This window comes from Sorex fumeus, unplaced genomic scaffold (genome assembly GCF_029834395.1).
Source record: "Sorex fumeus unplaced genomic scaffold, SorFum_2.1 ptg000128l, whole genome shotgun sequence".
Classification (NCBI taxonomy): Eukaryota; Metazoa; Chordata; class Mammalia; order Eulipotyphla; family Soricidae; genus Sorex; species Sorex fumeus.
This window is the reverse complement of record NW_026606185.1, coordinates 57008232-57028721: the sequence shown is the minus strand read 5'-3', so window position 1 is coordinate 57028721 and position 20490 is coordinate 57008232. Positions and strand designations below refer to the sequence as shown.

At 38.0% G+C, this 20490-nt stretch overlaps 1 protein-coding gene across 9 annotated transcripts in view; it reads left to right on the top strand.

Moving 5' to 3' along the window:
• Positions 1-20490, top strand: part of TCF4 (transcription factor 4) — a 377861-nt gene that overhangs the window by 234174 nt on the left and 123197 nt on the right. For 6 of the 9 annotated variants that reach the window (XM_056138179.1, XM_056138183.1, XM_056138181.1 and 3 more), the window contains 2 exons: positions 11738-11867; positions 12919-12968. In XM_056138179.1, coding sequence (XP_055994154.1) covers positions 11738-11867; positions 12919-12968 — 180 coding nt within the window. The remainder of the gene's footprint in view (positions 1-11737; positions 11868-12918; positions 12969-20490) is intronic. The other 3 variants (XM_056138182.1, XM_056138180.1, XM_056138185.1) reach the window with 1 other exon arrangement.

Sequence of the window (20490 nt, the reverse complement as noted above, 5' to 3'; positions counted from 1 at the left end):
AATATTTTTTCTTATTGCTGGCTATGAGTACTTTATTAAGTGGGTTTTTTTTTTGTCTTTCCATTGACTTACTGAAATAGTTCACTAACTTTTTTTATGGTTTGAATAAACCTTTTAAAAATTGTGTGACCATTGGTCTGAATATCTCTTTTATCTGCATTTAATGTTATAGCTAACAGGGTCCATCTCTTCCATAAAATTTATAAGTATGTTTTTACGTGTTTCATTTTCTTGGTATTTTTTAAATTTTTGTTTCATTTTGGTTTAGGGGCCACACCCAGCTGTGCTCAGGGCTTGTTCCTAACTCTGTGCTCAGGGATCTCCTGGCTGTGCTCATGGGCCATGTGGAATGCCACAGATCAAACCCAGCTCGGTGACATACAAGGCAAACAGCTTACCCACTGTATGTCTCTCTGGCCGGAGCCTCTTTGCAGCTCCCTGAACTCCCTGCCCTGAAGAACTTGCTTGTTCAAGTGTTAAACAAGTCGAAGCTTTGAATCTTGACAGGAGGAGAAAGGAGATGACTTATGAGGGTACGGGGTGCAGTTCCATCTGATTTTCACTGTACTTGGGTTGAGGCAGTGAGTACAGCGATGAGGAATTGCAATGTGCTCAGAGCAGTGGCAGACTCACAGTCTGTGCTCAGTTACACTCAGTAGGCCCAGTGTATGCAAGGACAACAGAGCCTTAGCAGGATGACTGAGGCAGAACTCAGGCTGTGGAATGGGAATGGACATCATCCATGCTGAAGAGTAGTCCTGTCATTTGGAAAGCTCAGTTCTTTTGATCCTGAAGGAACATTCTGGGTAAAGGTGGGGTGAACAGGAAACTAAAGGACCCAGTTGGCATCTGTAAAGTTTTATGACTTTTTTCCCATGGTGATACATGAGATTGTATGTATCATCCAAAAATGGCATATGTTCATCTGAAAAGGGCACAAGCAGGACCAGAGATCACTCACAGAGGTAGAGTGTGTGGGGAAATTCCATCCCTCACACACATGTCCCAGCCTCCCACACCACGAGGTATAGTTCTGGAGCCTCTGAACATCACTGAATTGTTCCCCCTCCTCCCCCAACCCAAGTGGTTGGCATAGTGCGATCAGAAGCCACATCTAGCATTACGCATGGGAGGGTTATACTCTACTGCTAAAATTCCGCCCTGCCTATGTGCCCCTTCTTACCAAGCTTTATTGACACTAATCCTACCTGTTCACTTAGATGTTATGCCTGGCTAGTTTAGTTTAGTTGCAACTATAGTAGAATATAATAATTAAAACAGACCTTGCGCTTGTCAAAAAGTCAAATTTTTACTACCAGTCCCTCAAAAAATTATTTAATGTTATCTCTCTTAGAACATCCTTCTTAGTATTTGGTGGTGTTGGTTTAAATGAGCATGGTTACAAGAATTTACACAATTTAGAGCATGAGAATTTGACCATAACACTTCCTATAAAAAATTAGCCAAAATGTTTGCTTTGTGTTGAAACTTAAGGTTCATTTCTTTCTTTGTTTTCGGGTGGGGGGTGTATTTTTGACCACACTGGACTGTAATCAAGGATTCGTCCTGTCTTTGTGCTTAGAGATCATCCTCGTGTGCTCAGGGGATCCTAAGTGGTGTCAGAAATCAAACCCAGGTTGGCTGTATACAAGGCAAGGCAACTGCCTTATCCATTCTACTATTTCTCTGTTGTAGCTTTTTTTTGGGTATTTCTATTTATTTTTTTAGTGGCGGGGTGGGAGAGTCCACACTCAGTGATGTTCACCAGTCACTCTGTGCTTAGGAGTGACTTTTGGCAGTGTTCAAGGTGTCATCAGTGTCTTGTTGCCAGGACCAAACCAGGACTTTCTGCACATGCTCAGCCCATTGAGCTTTGTCTCCAGTCCCAAAGTCAGTTCTTAAGCCAGTGTCTTAATTATCTAATTCCTGTGTTCTAGCTCCATTTCTCTGGTGCAATAAGCTACATGGCATATCGACTCTCTTGAGATACTATCTGACCCTGCCTGGCAGCCTGATTTAAGAAATTGTCCTGGTGCTAAATATCCTGTTAAGACTTTCTTCCTGCCTACTGGGTGTAATTTCTCAACTGACAGATTTATCTTTTTTCCGAGTCTCTATCATAGGCTGTGCTCTCCACAGTAAGAAAACTTACACAAAACTCTGTTGCCCCCTTTTTGCAGCGTGTGCTGCTCTTTCTGTTGAAGGTGTGTATTATGCCTGATTACTCTCTGGTGGCTTTTGCCTGTATTACCCCACTGTTAAAAATTCTCTCTACATCCTGGCTTCCCAGATGAACTGTCTCACAATGCAGCATGCTGAAGAAGTCCTCAGTCCTTTCAGGCAAACCATAGATAGGTCAAAACAAATGCAGCCATCATGCATGCTTCCACAAACCATTGAAGGATTTTTTCATAGACTTTCCAAATGCCGACTTTTCATATAAATGTACAAAGAGATTGAGAAAATCATTCAGAAGTAGTCATGTTTTCTATAAAAGAGATATAGGGCATTTTAGATATATTTATGAAAGTCTTATGGAGTAGTAGTCCAGAGACATGGAGGAGTTGCTGAAGACAAGATTGACTACACATGTAAGAATTATATGCGTTAGGATGGAGAAGTTGTTTTCTTGATGAGGCCACTGAAATCTAGTAAGCTATTCAGCAGTTAATCAACTAATTAACTAAAACAGTTGGCATGTATTGCGGACATCTTAGGTACCAGGGCATACGGCGGCGGTAGATGCCAAGGACAGAAAAAGGATTACTTGGGGTTGGAGCGATAGCAGCAGGTAGTGCATTTGCCTAGCATGCAGCTGACCTGGGTTTGATTCCCAGCATCACATATGGTTCCCTGAGCACTGCCAGGAGTAATTCCTGAGTGCATGGGCCAGGAGTAGCTCCTGTGCAAAGCCAGGTGTGATATACACACCAGAGAGAATATGCTAGTGATCCGATGCCTAAACACTGGTGCCCTCCAGCATGAAGAATGAAACAGCAGGTGGGAATCTTTTCAGAGGAAGTGGAAGGAAAAGATAAGAAGACAGAAACGGGAAAGGATTGGAATGAGAGTAGAGAACATGGAAAGGAAAAGAAGTAACACTTAAACAGGAAAATAAAAAGTCATCTTAGACAAGATTCTCCTAAAGAGCCTTGAATATAGCACTTTCTTAAAAATCTCAGGGCTCGGATGAAGGAGACGTTACTGGGGCCTGCTCGAGGCAATCACGAATAACAGGATGGTCGTGATTCGTGATTCTTAGACAAATAGAAAATCATGCATCCTCTGGAAATCCAGATTCAAGATGAAATGCCGAGAGGCAGGAGAGAGCGAAAGCAGAGCCCGGGGGAGGGGGAGGGGCGGATTACAGACTCTAGAACTGAGATTTCAACTGTTCTGGCAGTTTTACAACTTTCCAGCAGATCATAATTTATATAATCAATCGTATTAACCTTTAATGCATACAGTAGCATAGTATCTAATACATAGCATTCTATAATAATTTTAATATATAAAATACATACGCTAGTTTTTATCAGTAACATTTTTAGTGAGTGCTAGGAACTTGGCTAAGCTTATTCAAGTTAAGTTTAACAGTGGGTAGAAATTATCATCTATTTCCCAGACAGGGAGCTTGAAGCCTCTGAACGTTAGACAAAAATATCAAAAGTAAAATTCGGGCAGAATATTCTAGGTTAGCCAAGAGCTAAGCTAACACTCATATGCAAGCCTGTTCTCTGCTTCTGAGTTTAGACGTTCCTCTGGAGTAAACTTAGGATGCATTTTTTTACCTCAGAACCGGAAGGAAGCAGTTCACCCCTTCCTGATGGTTAGGGTAAGAGCAGGGATGAAGTCAGGGGCCACAGAGCGTATAGAACAAGCACCCCAGAAGGGACTGAGAGATGGTGGACCAGGTGAGGTGCTTGCCTTGTGGGAGGCTGACCCGGTTTAATCCCTGGCACCGCAAGCTGTGCCAGGAATGATCCCTGAGCGCAGAGTTGGGAGTAAGCCCAGAGCACTGCCCAGTGTGACTCAAAATTGGCAAAACCCCAAACAAAGCTCTCCTTAAAGTCAGGCCTAACCCAGCTCCCTGCCTGACTTGCCTGCCAGACTCATGGTATTCACCTGCCGTTTTTGCGCTCTGAATGGCCTCTGTGTTCCGTGAAGACATTGAGTCAGCCTTGGGAGTAAGTAAGGCCGGGTAGCTACACTTATCTGGCCTACCACTCCCTCACCAGGAAAACAATCCCTCAGCTCCCTCTTCCAAACATACCTTCTTGAAAGGAAGTAACAAAGAGTACCCCCCCACCAATCACACCTATACAAGCGATGTCCCCCAGGATCCTCCCAGCACCCTCCGTGGAGCGGTGTCACCTGTTGGGGAAGGGTTGAAAGGATCTGCAACTGGAACTGTCTTTAGAAGACTCTGTTACAAAAGCTGCTATTGCTGCTACCCAGATTACCTCTAACTGCACTGTTTAGTTTTTAATCCCTCCCCTCTCACTCTACCATTACCTACTCTACCACTATTCTTCCTCTTGATTCTGTCCATGATGATGGTCCTCCTCTTCCCCCTCCACCACCTCCTCCTCCTCCTCCTCCTCCTCCCTTCTCCTCCTCCTCCTCTTCTTCTTTCTTCTTTCTTCTTCTTCTTCTTCTTCTTCTTCTTCTTCTTCTTCTTCTTCTTCTTCTTCTTCCTTCTTCTTCTTCTTCTTCTTCTTCTTCTTCTTCTTCTTCTTCTTCTTCTTCTTCTTCTTCTTCTTCTTCTTCTTCTTCTTCTTCTTCCTCTTCCTCCTCCTCCTCCTCCTCCTCCTCCTGGTTCATAGCAGCAGTGGTCATAGTGGTAGAATAGATGCATGCTTTAAACAAATACCCACTGTTTACTCAATCTGATAAATAAGCAGTAGTTCTGTGTATACTCCAGTACCAAATGAGCGTCATAGATCTCTGTGTTAGGTGTACAGGGAGTTAAAATATAAACTCGCAATTTCCTCTTCAAATGAGTACATGAACTAGTTGATCTGGAGTTGGGATACTGTTCAGTTTTGTAATCATAGTCAAGACATCAATCTTCTCAATGACTTGAAGATCCCATTGTGCATTTGCTGCTTCTCGAGGTAATTTCAGATCCCTCACATCGTATGACAGGCTTGTCACCTTATTTAGAGACTCAAACAATTTTCATGGCACTCTAAACTTCGTGAGGTCTTAGAGTGGGGCATTAGACTTTGCTTGAGCACCTATGTGAGGTTCTGGGTAAGCAGGAAAAATGACACCCTGACCCTTGCCTCCCAAAGTACAGTCTCTAAACAAAAACATTTTTTATAGATTTTTCTCATAAGGGAAGTCATTTGTACAACCTTGAACTGGACGACCCAATATGATGAAAACTGACATTTGACAGTTTGATATTCCTTTATCTTACTAAAATAGCACTGTGGCCAAATATGCTTTTCAGAACATTAATTTTAGCCACAGGTTTATATTTATAATAGAAGTGATGCTAATTTCCTAGGATGTTAACAGGTCTTATTCAGATTGTTCTATTTTTACTTTGAAACAAAATTGCTGAAGAGAAACATTTTAAGACAAGTAGTGATTATAACAAACCTATCAAATTATATATTAAATAAATAATTCTGAACTGAGAGGGAGCACAAACTGAAAAGAAAATAGTTATCTTAAATGTTGTATTACTTACAAAATATATCTTCAAGCCCGCTTTTATTATAGGTCACTATTTGTTTTCATGTTTCTCATTCTGCTAAATTTCTGCCAACTTCCTAACAAGTGTAATTCTCTTTTTAATAAATGATAGATTACATGGGGCTACAGAATGGTTTCTCAGAAACCATGTAAAGTGCATTGATCCTCTCTCTTTATTGTATATACTAAACAATATATTCTTTTAAGCTTGATAGTTATTCAAAGAGGCGAATATATAAAACATGCCATTCCTTGGGCAGGTATAATTTTTCTTACTAAATGTATGAGTTTTTACTTGATTACAAATTTGTTATACATTAAGTATAACATGGTGACTATTACCACATGACAACTTTTGCATTGCATTATAACTTTTAAATACACGCTGTAGGTTTCTTGATATGGAAAGACAATATATTTGAACTTTTCCATGTTTGGTAAACTATAATAACAAATAAAATAAATAATTTTTTCCAGGACAGTCGAGTTTTATGGAAGTTGCATAAATTTTCAAGCAAAAACTATGATGTATATCTGTGTGTGTATGTCCTGTCTTAGGAAAAAAACATTTATTTCAAGAATTAGTACTTGATAAATATCACATAGTATTTATTTATTAGGTTTCTTCCATTGTCCTTCAGAGAGCCAAAGCAAAATTAACTCCCGTTTGTGATAATTTCCATGGCTAATGAAGTAATTGAAATTATATTCATGATTATTACATAATACAATTCTATCAAATATAGTACAGTTATTACTTTTGCATATCTAGTTGATGTCACAGATAGTTGAATCAGCTACAGCCATTTTGCCATGCTTGCAAAAGCAAAATTCAGCGAGCCGTTTAAGTACAGCAATCCTGATGCCCATTTTAGGAGAATGGCGATGTAAACTTAGATTATCAAGATTGAATGTGGGTCAGCTTCTTTACGTCTGGAACTGCATTAGTCACTTGGGATCAGTCACTCTGGTCCCTCATTTATGTATACTCCCAAGCCTCTGGACCAAGGATTCCTGTTGTTCTGACCTCAGAGCCTTCCTCTTTACTTCAGAGGTTTGGATTCTATCTCCCATTTGTTACAATGTACATGACATGCTTAAAGTAGAATTTTTTTTTAAATTGACCAAAGTTCTAAAATAGAAAAATCCTTTTAACTGTTGATTTTACTGATTTGCATTTTCCGAGGCAAAAATAACAATCTGTTAAGTCCCTGATTATGAAAGTGATCCTTGCCGCCTTATCTTTGTAAGATTCCTTGGTCCTCTTTTGTTAGAACCAAGTGAGTATGGAACAGATCTTAAAATAAACTATAATGGGACTATTTCTGGACCTTCAGGTATCAGGACTTAAGTCTGTCCAAAAAGATTGACCTTCATTTGTGATCTTTGAAGTTCAGAAGTGGGCAGGTGGAAATACTGTGTTCTTCATTGCCCTTTGGTGTGAGATATATTCTAGGTTGCAGAGTAAGTGCCAGCAGCAGCAAAATTATCGCCCCCTCCTGCTTCTACTATAAGTCAGCAATGGCCCTTATGTGGTCAAAATGGCAAATTCAGCAGCAGGTATTCAACAGGGAAAACTTCCCTATGGCTATTAGGAACCTTATTCAGCAGTGTCTTTGAAAATCTGATTCTGTGCAAAATTAACTATGGAGAAATGACCTCAGTTGGGATTTTTCAAAAACTGTTTTAAACAAATATCATTTCTATTTTTTTTCCAAGCTGAATTTATTTTGCACCGAGCAGTACAAAGTCTGTTAGGTACCTGAACACATACCCTGCACTTGGGAAGTTTCACAGTAGTCCGGACAGCTATTTCCATATTAATGTAAAGACTTCCAAAATTCCTGGCTTTATCGAGTCACTTAGCCATACAAAGCCACTATACATCACTTAGGTTTGTGGTGAAAGAATGGAATTGCAGCTGTGTGAGTACTAGAATACCCAAACATGAATTAGACTCACAAGCATTTGGCAATAGTTCAGAAAAGGAGCTTAATCTGGTTTCATCTGAGACTGCTTTTCTCTGTTCTACAACATCCCCCCAAGATGTTGTGTCTGATATCGGATCACAACGTAATGGGAGTGACGCAAAATCAGAGAAAGCCCTAACAAACCAGGGCTGCATTTGCTTTTCCCCAGAGATTTTTTTTCCCCTCCTACTTTTTGTTCTTTCCCAAACTCCAATTCTGAAATTCAAGGTCGTTCACCTATTATGATGAATTAATTGTAACCCCCCCCCCCAAAAAAAAAGCAGCATTCATCGTACTCTGATCTCACTCCTATCTATAATTAAGGGTAAATATAATCTTCCTTTTGAGAAACGTACCACCCACCCATTACATTTAAAGTGCTGACTGAAATGAAATAATAGTTCAGAGCGAGATGATTTTAGTTTAACAAGAAGAAAGTTGATAATTTAAGCTTGAAGCAGTTAGTTCTATTTTTGATTACCATTCAGTTATAAGTCTAATTTGAGATATAGGCTGCTTTTCTGTTAACTCAAGTTTTAATTCATGGTTTGCATTCTTGGTTGCATAAGCAAAGTTTCAGTAGTTGATCCAGGATGTTAACACGCTCCCTTCCCCACACCCCCAGCCCTCAAAAGGACTGGAGACAGGCTTGAGAATATATTAGAAAGACTGTCTGGGAACCAGATCTAATGTAAAATAAACAAAAATTTTAATGAAAGGGACTCACAGAATGCTGAACTTGGCATTTGAGTGACGATGTTGGAACCAGCTCTTTGCTGAAGACTTGATGGCAAGGGTTGGACCTGAGCGTATTTTAAACCTGGTTGGCAAAGTTAGTATATTTTATTCTTTGATTAGGGGGACTCTTACGTCTTAAACTTTGCGCTGGGAAGAAAATAAGGGGCGAATGAGTGGAAGGGCTCCTCTCAGCACTGTGAAGACAGTTAAACAAAATGTTGAATTCTGGGTTTAAGATTTACAGGTTAGCTGTGAGAGATGCCACATCTTACTTCCTGGTGGGCATGGGCCTCCTTGTACTGGGACCCAGCACAACCACAGAGCAGAGCTTGCGCAACTAGAAAGGAAAACCTGAAAACCTTGAGAATCCTATTTCAAGCAAAGATGAATTTGTTCATTTTGAAAGTAGATTTGGCTTTCAAACTTAACTTTCGTTCAGCATAAATTGGTTTTCAGATGTGCATATGCATGTATATGTATGTGTGTGAAGGTAAATTTATATACAAATGAATGTTTTATCCATTTTGTGTGGTATTTGATGTAACTAATTAAACCAAATGCTTTAACTTTTTAAAATTCCTGAATTCAAGTTTTTCAGCCTCTGTGTGTGTATATGTGTGTGTGTATATATATATATATATAGTTGCTACAGAGTCAAGTGTGTGACGTAAAAACTAAACAATAGTAAATGAACATTGTTCATTTTACAACTATACTCTACAATAAGAGCACATATTTTTATTTTACATTTTCCCGGGGGGGGGGGGTTGTTGCTAGGGCCCCCTTAAGTGTGAGGAAATGCTTATTTTTGGTGCTTTAGAAGAATGATTCTATTGTCTGAGTTAAAAAGAAAAAGGAACAAACAGATCTCAAAAGAAAAGAAGTAGGAATGTGCTGTGTAAAAAAAGAGAAAGAATTAGCAGGAACCCTGAAATGCTTGTAAGTGCTGTTGTCTGGTTTTAGCATTCTTGCCTATACATTAGTTCTTGTGGCCGTGATGCATGATTTATTTACAACTGGCCCATGCAGTGTTTTCTTCTAAATTAACAGTAAGGTCAGCCATAACCAGTTAGTTAGCTTCTAGTTATCATTTTATATTTTTCGCCGCTCTATTGTGAATACCGCTAAAACACATTAGAGTCAGTCTGTTTGTTTTTATGTTGACCTAGTCAATGCATCGACTTTTTTGGAAGTGAAAACCTTTGCCACCAGGACCAACAAGAGTTAAACAATGGTTAAGCTCATTAAAAAGACAGGCAAGCATTTCAGCGTATTTGCTCAGCCTTTTCTGAGTATTTCCTATAATTTTAGAAAAAGAAAAAGTATGAAGAAATAAAGTCATGCCTGTGTAGAATACCGTTATCAATAATATAAATTTTAATTTATATCTCCAATGAAATGAAGATTCATTTGTAAGCTTATCAGATTTCAGGAGGTTGTAATTCCAATTATTCGCAACTTTGTTGGTGGAAATTTCAAGGAAAAGTTGGACTTGATTCTAGATAAATATAGATCTTGTTTATAAGATATACCATGGGAGAAATCCTTCTGGTTGATAATGAAATTTTTGAATGCCCACTCCTATAGTGATAAAGAAACCGTTTGATGATATACTGTTTGATTTTTGATAGAAAACTATTATTCTAAAGAGCTCTGTGTGTTAGTGTGCTATTGTGTAGTATTTTAATACGGTTCTTAAGTTTGGAAGAGGCAGTAGTTGAGTAAGCAGATGTCAAGTTTTTGCTTTGGTCATAATCTGACTTTTATAAGGTATTTATGTAGTAAATATTAAGATATTCACAATCTAATGCTACCTAAAATTTATCCTTGGAGTTTTAAAGTAACATTTATTATGGATCCCTTGAACAAGTCTTAAACTGGCATCAGGGGAGACAAGCTTGTCAGTAGCTGATTAGTCCTTTATATATTACTCATCCAGCACTCAACAAAAATCCCTCGGAATAGAGAGGCTCTCTTTATGATATTTAGCTAGATGGCGGTGGAAAGGGGTGGTTTGAATTTTTGATTTTCCAGCTTATGGGTCATATTTGACCAACTGCTTTCACTAGAAGACATGCCACTTTGTTGAGCTATTTAGGAATCAAAAAGACTGTCTTAATTTAAAACAAGGACCCTTTGTTTTAGTTGGTGACTGCCTTGTGAAATTTTTCAGTTCTCAGCGGGTTAACCAGGGAACAGGGGCAGAGTCATAATTGGCCTATTTAGAGTATTTTGCATGTGAATAGTGTGTTAGTGAAGCATCCCTAAGTCTGTTGTGAGTGACATGGTGATTAGAATTTAGATTAGGGAAAACACATTCTGTACTTTATCAAGGACAGTAATTAGTTCAGTCAGTAAAAGTTGATTACAAGTAACGATAAAGTTAGATTTTTTAGTACTTAATTTTAAAATTTCTTTATTAAATAATAAATTTGTTCTTATGATAAATGGTAGCACCAATACTTGTTTTCTTGCCTATCAGAATAATTAAAAGAACAATGTGTTCAATACAGACTAGAATCAGGCGATTTATGTGTTATGGGTAAGTTCCTGTGTAGTTTTTAGAAAATTTACTATTATATAATCTTTCATATGTCATCATTTGAGAAAGTTCAGTAATTTGTCATACCGTGATAAGTTAATGATATTTGTGCCAGTTGTGTAGTGTTCAGGTAAACGTTTAATCTGTGGGGATGTGGTGTAGCTGGTAACAGTCCTCAAGAAGGCATTCTGAAGTCCTGTAATGTGCGCGCCTAGTATTTCTACAATTTTGGAAGCTCCTGTGAGAATTTGAATTTCCTCCCGGTTCAGCTGGCGTTTTCTCCTCTGTGGGTGCTGTGTAAATTCGTGGAGGATTATGCTGTGCCGATGGTGCAGAGAGGCAGGTTCTCAGGGAAGTTAAGCGGTCTCTACTTCCCCCCAATGCCAGCAGCCTGGGGACGTTGCGTACGTTTGAAAATTCGGACTCTTCTGGGGTCTTGTTCAAAAGGAGGCATGCGGCAGTCCCCGATCGCAGTCTAAGTCCAGAGGCAGGGAACTCTGGTCTTACGTGTCGGTCCTTTTCTTGTCAAAGCAAAGATTAAAATACACTTTAAAGAAATCGCCTCCTGCCATTGCAAAAGTAAAGAATTACAAATTATCAAAGTTTGTGATAGCTTCTCAGATGGCTTTTCTTTTTCTCTATGTGTTGTTGTGTTTTGTTTCAGCTTAGCAGATGCTGTTTTCTTTATTGCATCGGTTTAAGTACTAACAATCAGTTGGGGGGTGCGAATGTAAAAAAAGAATAACCTTCTATGTTTCTCTCTTCCTTTTTAACCTTTCAGCAGAGTCTCCTTGGAGGTGACATGGATATGGGCAACCCAGGAACCCTTTCGCCCACCAAACCCGGTTCCCAGTATTATCAGTATTCTAGCAATAATCCCCGAAGGAGGCCTCTTCACAGTAGTGCCATGGGTAAGGTACTCCTCTATTTGAATGCCAGAATGATATTTAGTACTCCCTCTCTTCATTTCTTTTTTTTTTGCACTTCTCTCTCACCTTCTTCCTTTCTGTCTCTCTCCTCTCATTCCCTCTCTTCCTTCCTCCCTCTCTCTCTACCTTCCTCCTCCCTCCCTTTCCCCTCCCTCTCTCCCTCCCTCCCTCCCTCCCTCCCTCCCTCCCTCCCTCCCTCCCTTCCTTCCTCCCTCCCTCCCTCCCTCCCTCCCTCCCTCCCTCCCTCCCTCCCTTCCTCTTTACTCCCTTCCTTCCTTCCTTCCTTCCTTCCTTCCTTCCTTCCTTCCTTCCTTCCTTCCTTCCTCCCTCCCTCCCTTCCTTCCTTCCTCTTTACTCCCTTCCTTCCTTCCTTCCTTCCTTCCTTCCTTCCTTCCTTCCTCCCTCCCTTCCTTCCTTCCTCTTTACTCCCTTCCTTCCTTCCTTCCTTCCTTCCTTCCTTCCTTTCTTCCTTCCTTCCTTCCTTCCTCTTTAGTCCCTTCCTTCCTTCCTTCCTTCCTTCCTTCCTTCCTTCCTTCCTTCCTTCCTTCCTTCCTTCCTCTCCCTCCCTCCCTCCCTCCCTCCCTCCCTTCCTTCCTTCCTTACTTCCTTCCTTCCTTCCTCATTCTTTTTCCTCCTACTTACCCCAGCTAGCTTCCCTAAACATAAAATATTGTTTAGTTTTAGTCTTCCTACTCTAGTAGGAAGTTCAGTGTGTGGGGGTGGGGGGATGGGGGGCAATATGCTAAGAACATACAGTCTCAGGAGAACTATTTTGGTACATGCTTATTTCTTGTTTTCTCTTGTTTGTGCATATACGAAACCTTTTTTAAAAAAAAGAAATTTAAGCATTAACAAGTTAGATATCTTTGCTTTTATGAATAAGAGAGAATATGGTTTCCGCTAGGATTTAAAAAAAAAAATGACACCGACATTTGCTAACATAGTGACTTAAGACTGGTCTCATCCAAATGGCTCGTGGCTTAATCTATTTCATTTAGGAAAATGGGCTCACCCACTCTTCCTTTTCTTCCAGAGGTACAGACAAAGAAAGTTCGAAAAGTTCCTCCAGGTTTGCCATCCTCAGTAAGTACTGCTTCTCTCTGCTCCCATATTGTTTGTTTTGTTCTCTTTTGTATTGATGGGTAGGAGATAGGAGTAAATGAGGTTCCGTGAGTCAGGGCGGCGTGTTTATCTAGAATGTGGATGAGCCAGAATTGACCTGCAGATCCAGCCACCTGCCCCCCGTTGGAGTGATTTATTGCACATCCTGGAAGACTGGGTGGTTGTGTTGGTATTCAGCAGGTTCAACTCTGAAGGAGCCTTGAAAAGGTGCCTGAAGTTGCTGGATATTTTACCTGTACTGGTCTTTCAAGAGAATGAGTATTAGTTTCATGTGTTGGTTAAATTCTTTGTCAGTATTATGATGATTTGTGGATTTGCATGCGAAAGGAGATTTGTGAAGAGGATTTAGGAAAAATTTACATGGGTTTCAGCCCAGAGTGCAGGGAGAATGTCTTTATTTTCTAGAGAGGTTACTGAAGAGAGGCTGCTGCAAAGGTAACTGCATCCTTAGCCATTTGTGTTTAGAATACCAGGTGAAGGCAAGCAGAATCCAGCTGTAACCAAAAACATTCTGGGTCTTTGATGTAGCTGGAGCAATGCACAGTAGATGCCGAGGATCCTCCAATTCTCAACAGCAAGAGCTGGCTACAGTTATAACCAAAGACATGCTTTCTTACTTGAAATTCTTTCTATACCTTTTTCAATTTTATTACCTCCATGATTTAATTTTGTTTAGAACTGGTCTGTTTCTAGAAATTTTCTAGCAAGTTTTCCTTTTAGCCAATCTTCTGTCTTCCTATGGTGTGTGTGTGTGTGTGTGTGTGTGTGTGTGTGTGTGTGTGTGTGTGCGCGCACGCGCATGTGTGTGTGTATGTGTGTGGTGTATGTGTGTGTATAGTTTTAGTGTAATTCTGTGTTCTGTGAGGCACTATTATTCTTTTGGAAAATATGCTAGCAAGTCTTAAGATCTTATACTTTAAATTATTATACTTAATTTTTTGAATGTATATTATCATTAATTTTAGCTCTATTTCATGTTTAACAGATTAGAAGAATAATGGGTTTGCAAATGTGCTAACACCTGTTTGTTTGACACTTGCTTTCAGTTCAGCTAATCCAAAAAAAAATGTTAAGGGAATATCAGAATAAGTCTTATCAGAAAAAAACTTCAAAATATGTATGCTGATTATTATAGACTTGGTTAAGTTGAAGAAAATTATCCATAAATAGAAAAATATTGTGTAACTAAGACTGTCAATGGCATATTTGGACTATCAATATGTCCCTGAAAAAATGTAACAATTGATTCATTCTTTGAATTTTTGTGTTGTATATAAGTCAACTAATATCCATTGAGGTTTTTATAGCATATTTTAAACTTGAAGTTTGTGATCATTTTAATATAGATAAAACTTTAGCTTTTAATAGCTTTATGGCAACTGCAGGAATAGCCTTCACAGATGTGTACATGTGAAACCTGTGGAACCTAATATGAATAATATTACATATATTAAGTGGACCTTCAAATATTTAGAGGTGATAGAATAGCTCTATTCTATAAAGCATTTTATTACTTAGAGCTGTAATATTCTCACGCCTCATTTTATTTAACTTTGCTTTTTATCAACATTAAAAGTTTGCAGCATTGTACACAATTTATGAAAACTATTTTGGTAGCATTGCTTATAGGTATATGTCTGATCTTAATCACCAGTAATTTCTCATAATTTTAAATTATTAAGAATTTTTTCTGTCATTGATCACTACACAAAATTTCACTGTTTCACTTTTTTTCTTTGCTAGTGCAGTGGTTTATGTGTTTCTGATATGTTGGCATGTGATCCAAAACATGAATATATCTTCCTTTTCCAAGAAGTCTGAAAGGGAAAATTTTATTATTTAAGCTGGGGCTCTTGGTGGTCAGCCTAGGTTTTATTCTTCATAGAGAATGTATCTTGATTAAATATTTTAATGCTAAATAGATAAGCTTTTTTTAAGACAAGAAAAATGCAGTTGAAATGGAAACATTTTTATTGTTCATTTTTTATCTTAAACAAGAAGAGAGTTTGGACAATTTTAGAATCTAGTCACCTGTTTATTGTAATTTCCTTTAAAAACTCGATCTGGGGTATAGAGATCGCTCAACTGGCTGGCGCATGTGGCACAAAGCGGGCTGTAGTGTTGATCCCGGGAACCACATGGCCCCCTAGGCACTGCCAAGCATGACTCCTGAGCACTGCCAGGAGTAGCCATATGCCCCATTGGGTATGGCATTCTCTCCAAACTTGAAAAAACAAGTATATATGATTTAATAACAAGTTGATGCATATATTATTATTGTACATAATGATTCATTATAAGAAGATCTATGTGCTTACCACAGCACAAAAAATATTTTTTTTAATTTAATCCAAAGAGACAATTTGTATTCTGCTACCTTTTTTGCCCCAGTGGGTCTATATTTCTATATTCTTAGACTTTTGCCACAGTTATTCTTTTCTTGAGCTCCGGTCATCAGTGAACATCTCAGTACAAAGTGCTTCTTTTAAAACTTACTTTAGTGCGATCGAACATTAAATACAAATAACTTAAAATTGGAATAACAAAATAGGCTTTCTTTTTCCGTGATTATAACTAAATAAAGGTATTTCTATGTTTTCTTTGGTACATATTTACCACGGTAAATAGTAATAAATCTGTCACAATCTGTTGTGTCAATGCACTTTTTCCCCCCTTTTCTAAAAGGACCGTTCCCCTTTCTTAATGTAAAACAAAAGAAATTTAAACGGTCACATCTATAATATGAGTTTCTTTAGGTTCTATCTGTGGTCCTGAGACTGGGCTTCTTTGCTGCCATTAGGCTGGGTCTTTGCAGAAAATCAGGAAAATGAGGGCTTGCCTGACCCTGTGTTTTGAAAATACTGCAGCATCTGTGAGGAGAGACCACATAAGCCTGCCTAACATCACTCTGTAGATCTTGTAGGATTCTTGAATGCGTGTTTGTTCTGTGTGCTGCTTTAGAGACCTCAAGTCACTAAAGAAGCTTGAGAGTGTTAGGATGGCAGGATGGTCAACCTGCAACATCGAGAAGCTGGATGCAGGGGTAGCGCAGGAAGGAATTCTCCGTTTTTGGAGAGCAGTAACTGTCCTTAGGGGCTGGGGCAATGGCTTTCGTAGTTTTGATTTTTTTTTTTTTAATGAAAGATGAGGTGAAGTAACAACTATCTAGTTGCCCTTCCTTTCTACAGCAGAATGTTTTCATCAGAGTTTGGTATGTTACCCTTTTTGGTCACCTCCCAATTTTTTTTTATAGCTCTCAGCTTTTAATGAGATTGTAATAATAAAGCTTTTGTCCTTTGTTGATGTCAGAATTCATTTTGCTTAGCTAATTCTTTGAAGCTTATATGTCAGCTTCTTATTCAATTTTTACAGCTTGGCTTTACTTCTTTAAGCCATATGCCATCTCGATTCAATATTTTAAAACTTTACTGCTCTTTGCAGAAAATATATCTTCATGTAGCTAATAATCGTCTATATTGAATCATGAATTCATGCAGAGAAAAGCATAGGATGTTAAATCCACCCTCCCCCCTTTTAAAATGACCCATCGCGATTCCTAGAAACTAACGTACAGACATGGAAATCTGGAAAGAACAATGTTCTCATTCTGTTCCACTTGAAAATGTTTTCCAGGCATCCAGAATAAATATATGGGTATGAGATGCCAGACAGATAGTCTGTCTTGCAGAAACTTATTGTGTCCAGTAGATAAATACCTACAATTCTTCATCATCTTGTAATCAAAATCATCAATGATTTTGATTATTTTTAAGTAATATACATTTTATTAAAAGCTATTTGAAAAACAGCTGTGTCATTTCAAACACTGGTAGAATTAGTTTCCATTTTGAAACTTCTGTCTTGTTTTATTATCATCCTAATTATAAGGTATTTCAAAGTTCCCTGGAAATACAGTTTTACTCTTGAAATAGTTTATGATTGGTGATTTTTTTAAAAGCTGCAGCTTTTAGTAACATGATTTCTATACTAAATTTCAGTGTTATTTTTTTCAATTTAGGGATATCTTAGAAGCTTTTATTAAATTTTCAACAAATGGACCCTATTGTAAAGATACGGAAATAAGATTTAACCTTTTCAAAAAATTTTGAGATATGAGTTAATTGCTATAACATTTGAAAAACAAAAGCTTATTGGGTATGAGATGCCACATTGATGGATTTTTATAGAGAAATAATTCTAAAATTAAAGAAGTATTAAAATCCAGAGAGGATTTTTTAAAGAAGATCTTATTAGGAATATTACAAGGTAGATAATACTGAGGGCATTTTATATATTTCCATTATATAAAAATCTTCATCTTTGATAGTAATATTAGCTATTTTGAGAAAATCTTTTTCCTCAGATGCTAGAGAAAATTACAAACAACTTAAAAGAAGATAATTGTTATTCCTTATTAAGCACCCAGAAATTATATATAATTGAAAAACTCAATACTTCAATTACACTTTCCCTATCACTATGGAAAATTGACCACAAGGAAACGAAAATGATGTTTGTCACATCAACAAAATATTAACTTGAGTAAATGACATAACTTTTATTAAAAATTATACAAATACAAGTTATATTTATTTTAAAAATGAACCTGTTTAGCTACCAGAGTTCAATGTTTCTGTCAGAAAGCCTAGAAGCAGCCAGTTGTGTGATAAGATATAATTTGTGAAAAAGTACAGCTATAGCTGTTTACACTAATATAATAGTATTACTCATTTTTAGTCTGAGTTTTCTAATTTTTCAACTATAAATGTATTGAAATAGAAAGTTTGACTATTAAAATCGTGCTTTATTTTTTTGCACGATAATGCAGTTGAATCATCCCAAAGAGGAAAAAAAGTGTGATTCATGCAGAATATGTAACATGACAGTGGGAATACCTTATAAAATGAGAAAATATTCATCTCAAAGAAAGCATTTATTTTGTGTGTGTGCATTTAATACTGAGTTCCTTAAACCAGCTAAACCAGTGACTTCAAAGATTGGCATGTGCATTGTTTCTTTGAAAAGCAATCTTTTCCTCTCTATTGTAATTAGAGGCTATAAGAGGTTATGCTTTTTATGATTTATTGGATTGAAAGAAAAGTAGAAAATATCAAATTTTAAGTTTCCTCATGGTTAACGTAGGTACAATTCTACAATTCAGTTTCTGAACAGCTTGCTAAAATATCTCTCTCTTCTCTCTCTCTCTCTCTCTCATTTTGGACCCCACTCAGTGGTACTCAGGACTCACTTCTGTTGGGCTCTGGGAACTATATAGGGTGCTGGGGATCAAACCCAGGTCAGCCATGTGCATGGCAAGCCCCTTACCTGTTGTTTTATCCATCCAGCCCAAGATTTTTGATTTTTTTTTTTTTTGGAGTAGTGAAGTTCACCTTCTACCATCCTCTTCAGAGTCATTTCTGCACCTTTTTTGAAGATGTCTTTGGATGTGTATGTTTTAAATATGAAGTCAAAAGAAATAGAAGTAACACACACATACACACACACACACACACACACACACAAAGTCCACAATCACCTTATTCCCCCTATAGTAGGGTTGCATAATTGCCAGTTTTGCCTGATTATTCTACTCAGCAAGCTCCTCTCAAATAGAGTTCCTAGTAAGTCTCTGCCTCCCCATTCCTTTGTGTGTTTATTTTAATTCAGGATTTCAGTATACTTTTTCACATTCTAGGACTTACCTGGACTTCAGTTAAGATCCCAGCAACAGGAGCAATATGGCATTAATATAGTAAAATTGGACTTATTTGTTGTCTAGAGGAGAAATGCATCTCAGGGCACTCTTCTGAACCTTCCTTGGTAATTTTCACTGAAGAGTGTGTGGTGGTGGTGGTGTTTTGGTTTTTTTTTTTGGTGGTGGTGGAGAGGGCATACCTGGTGGTGCTCAGAACTCACTCCTGGCTCTGTGCTCAGGGATCACTTCCGGCAGTGGTGGGGGAATCATTTGCCCTGATGGTGGTGCTGAGGCTCTAATCTGTCTAACCCTAGGCAACTGCATGTATGGCCACTGCCTTGCCCACCATACTCTGACCTCTAAAGAGCCTATTTTTGATGTGAAGTCTTGGACACTGAATGGTTTAATTACTAAGACGCTACTTCAAGGCTATCTTGGCGGAGAGTGGGGCTTGCATGAATTTTGAAATTTAAAAAAAAAAATCTGTTCTATGTCATTCAGTTTCACTGGGAACTTATTTTGTGTTTGTGGAATAATACAGATGCTTGCTGTTTTAAACTCTGTAGTTCATTGCTCAAAATGCATTGATTGAAGTTTTTATTGGCTGAAATTTCTTTCCGGACAGTGAAATTTTTTCGTTTCTTCCCCGCACTCCCCTCCCCTTCCCCCCAACCAACCACTGGCAAGTTTTGCATTTTCCAGGTGTGCAAGATATGTTTCCCAACTTTCATATATTCTAAGGTTTTTGTTTGAAAGTAATCAGATTCAGACAGTACTTGAAGGATTAACTAAGGTTCAGAATGTCACAATAATCTTTAAAAGTGTGAGGTGCTCTTCAAAAATAGCAAAGTTGTATTTTCTTACGGCAGATGAAATACTGTTAGGCTGTTGATAGATGCTTGCTTGCTTTTTCCTGTTCTTTTCAAATAGATGGCACTGAATTCTTAAACTGATCATAAAGTTGCATTTCAGAGCAGTAACATGAGATTCTCAGCCTTGATTTCAACTGTCCCGGGATGTGTTTGTGTACAAAAGTGCTCATTTTAAAGGAATAAGAGCTTTTATTAAAATGCAGTGTGAATTTTGTAGTTTTAAATACTCAATTATTTTATCTCAAAACAGCAGCATGTGAATGATTCCGATTTTTTTTTTAAGTTGCAGCTGTTCCAGAGGTGCAGAATTCTTTGAGGTTTATGCTTTGCTTATACTCCCTCTTCAGAGAAACTAAGGTAGTGCAGAAGAGTCTGTGTTTTGTCAAAGTGGGACTGAAAAAAAAAATGATTTAGGTTTCAGCGAGAAGCATAGATTTCAGTTCTGAAAGAACGTGCCCAAATTGGATTTTGAGAAGAATGTTTAAGAATTATGTTTAAGTTATTTAGTGACACTCGCCATTTTCTCTCCAGTCTGACTTTGTCATCTGAGTAATTAATTAATCCGAAATACGTCACTATCGTGGAAACTTGATATATAAGCATTTTCTTCCAGAGTAATCACAAGAGACTCCGTTTGTGTATTAAATGTCTCTAAATTTATTTTGATTATTCAGAGGTACGGAAGGAATAGTGAGATTTCTTAGTGGAGTTCCTAGCAAACCGTAAGGAACATTTTCGTATCTTGCCGATTATCACTTGTACTTTCAATAATGGTGATTAAAAGGCGTTTCCTTTGTGAAACACAGGCTCATGTTAGAAGACATGTCCTCAGAAAAATGATACTTGTGATGTATTCTTTGCACACATACACAAAAGCTTCCTGTCACCACTGACTGTTCCTGTTACTGTTACTGAG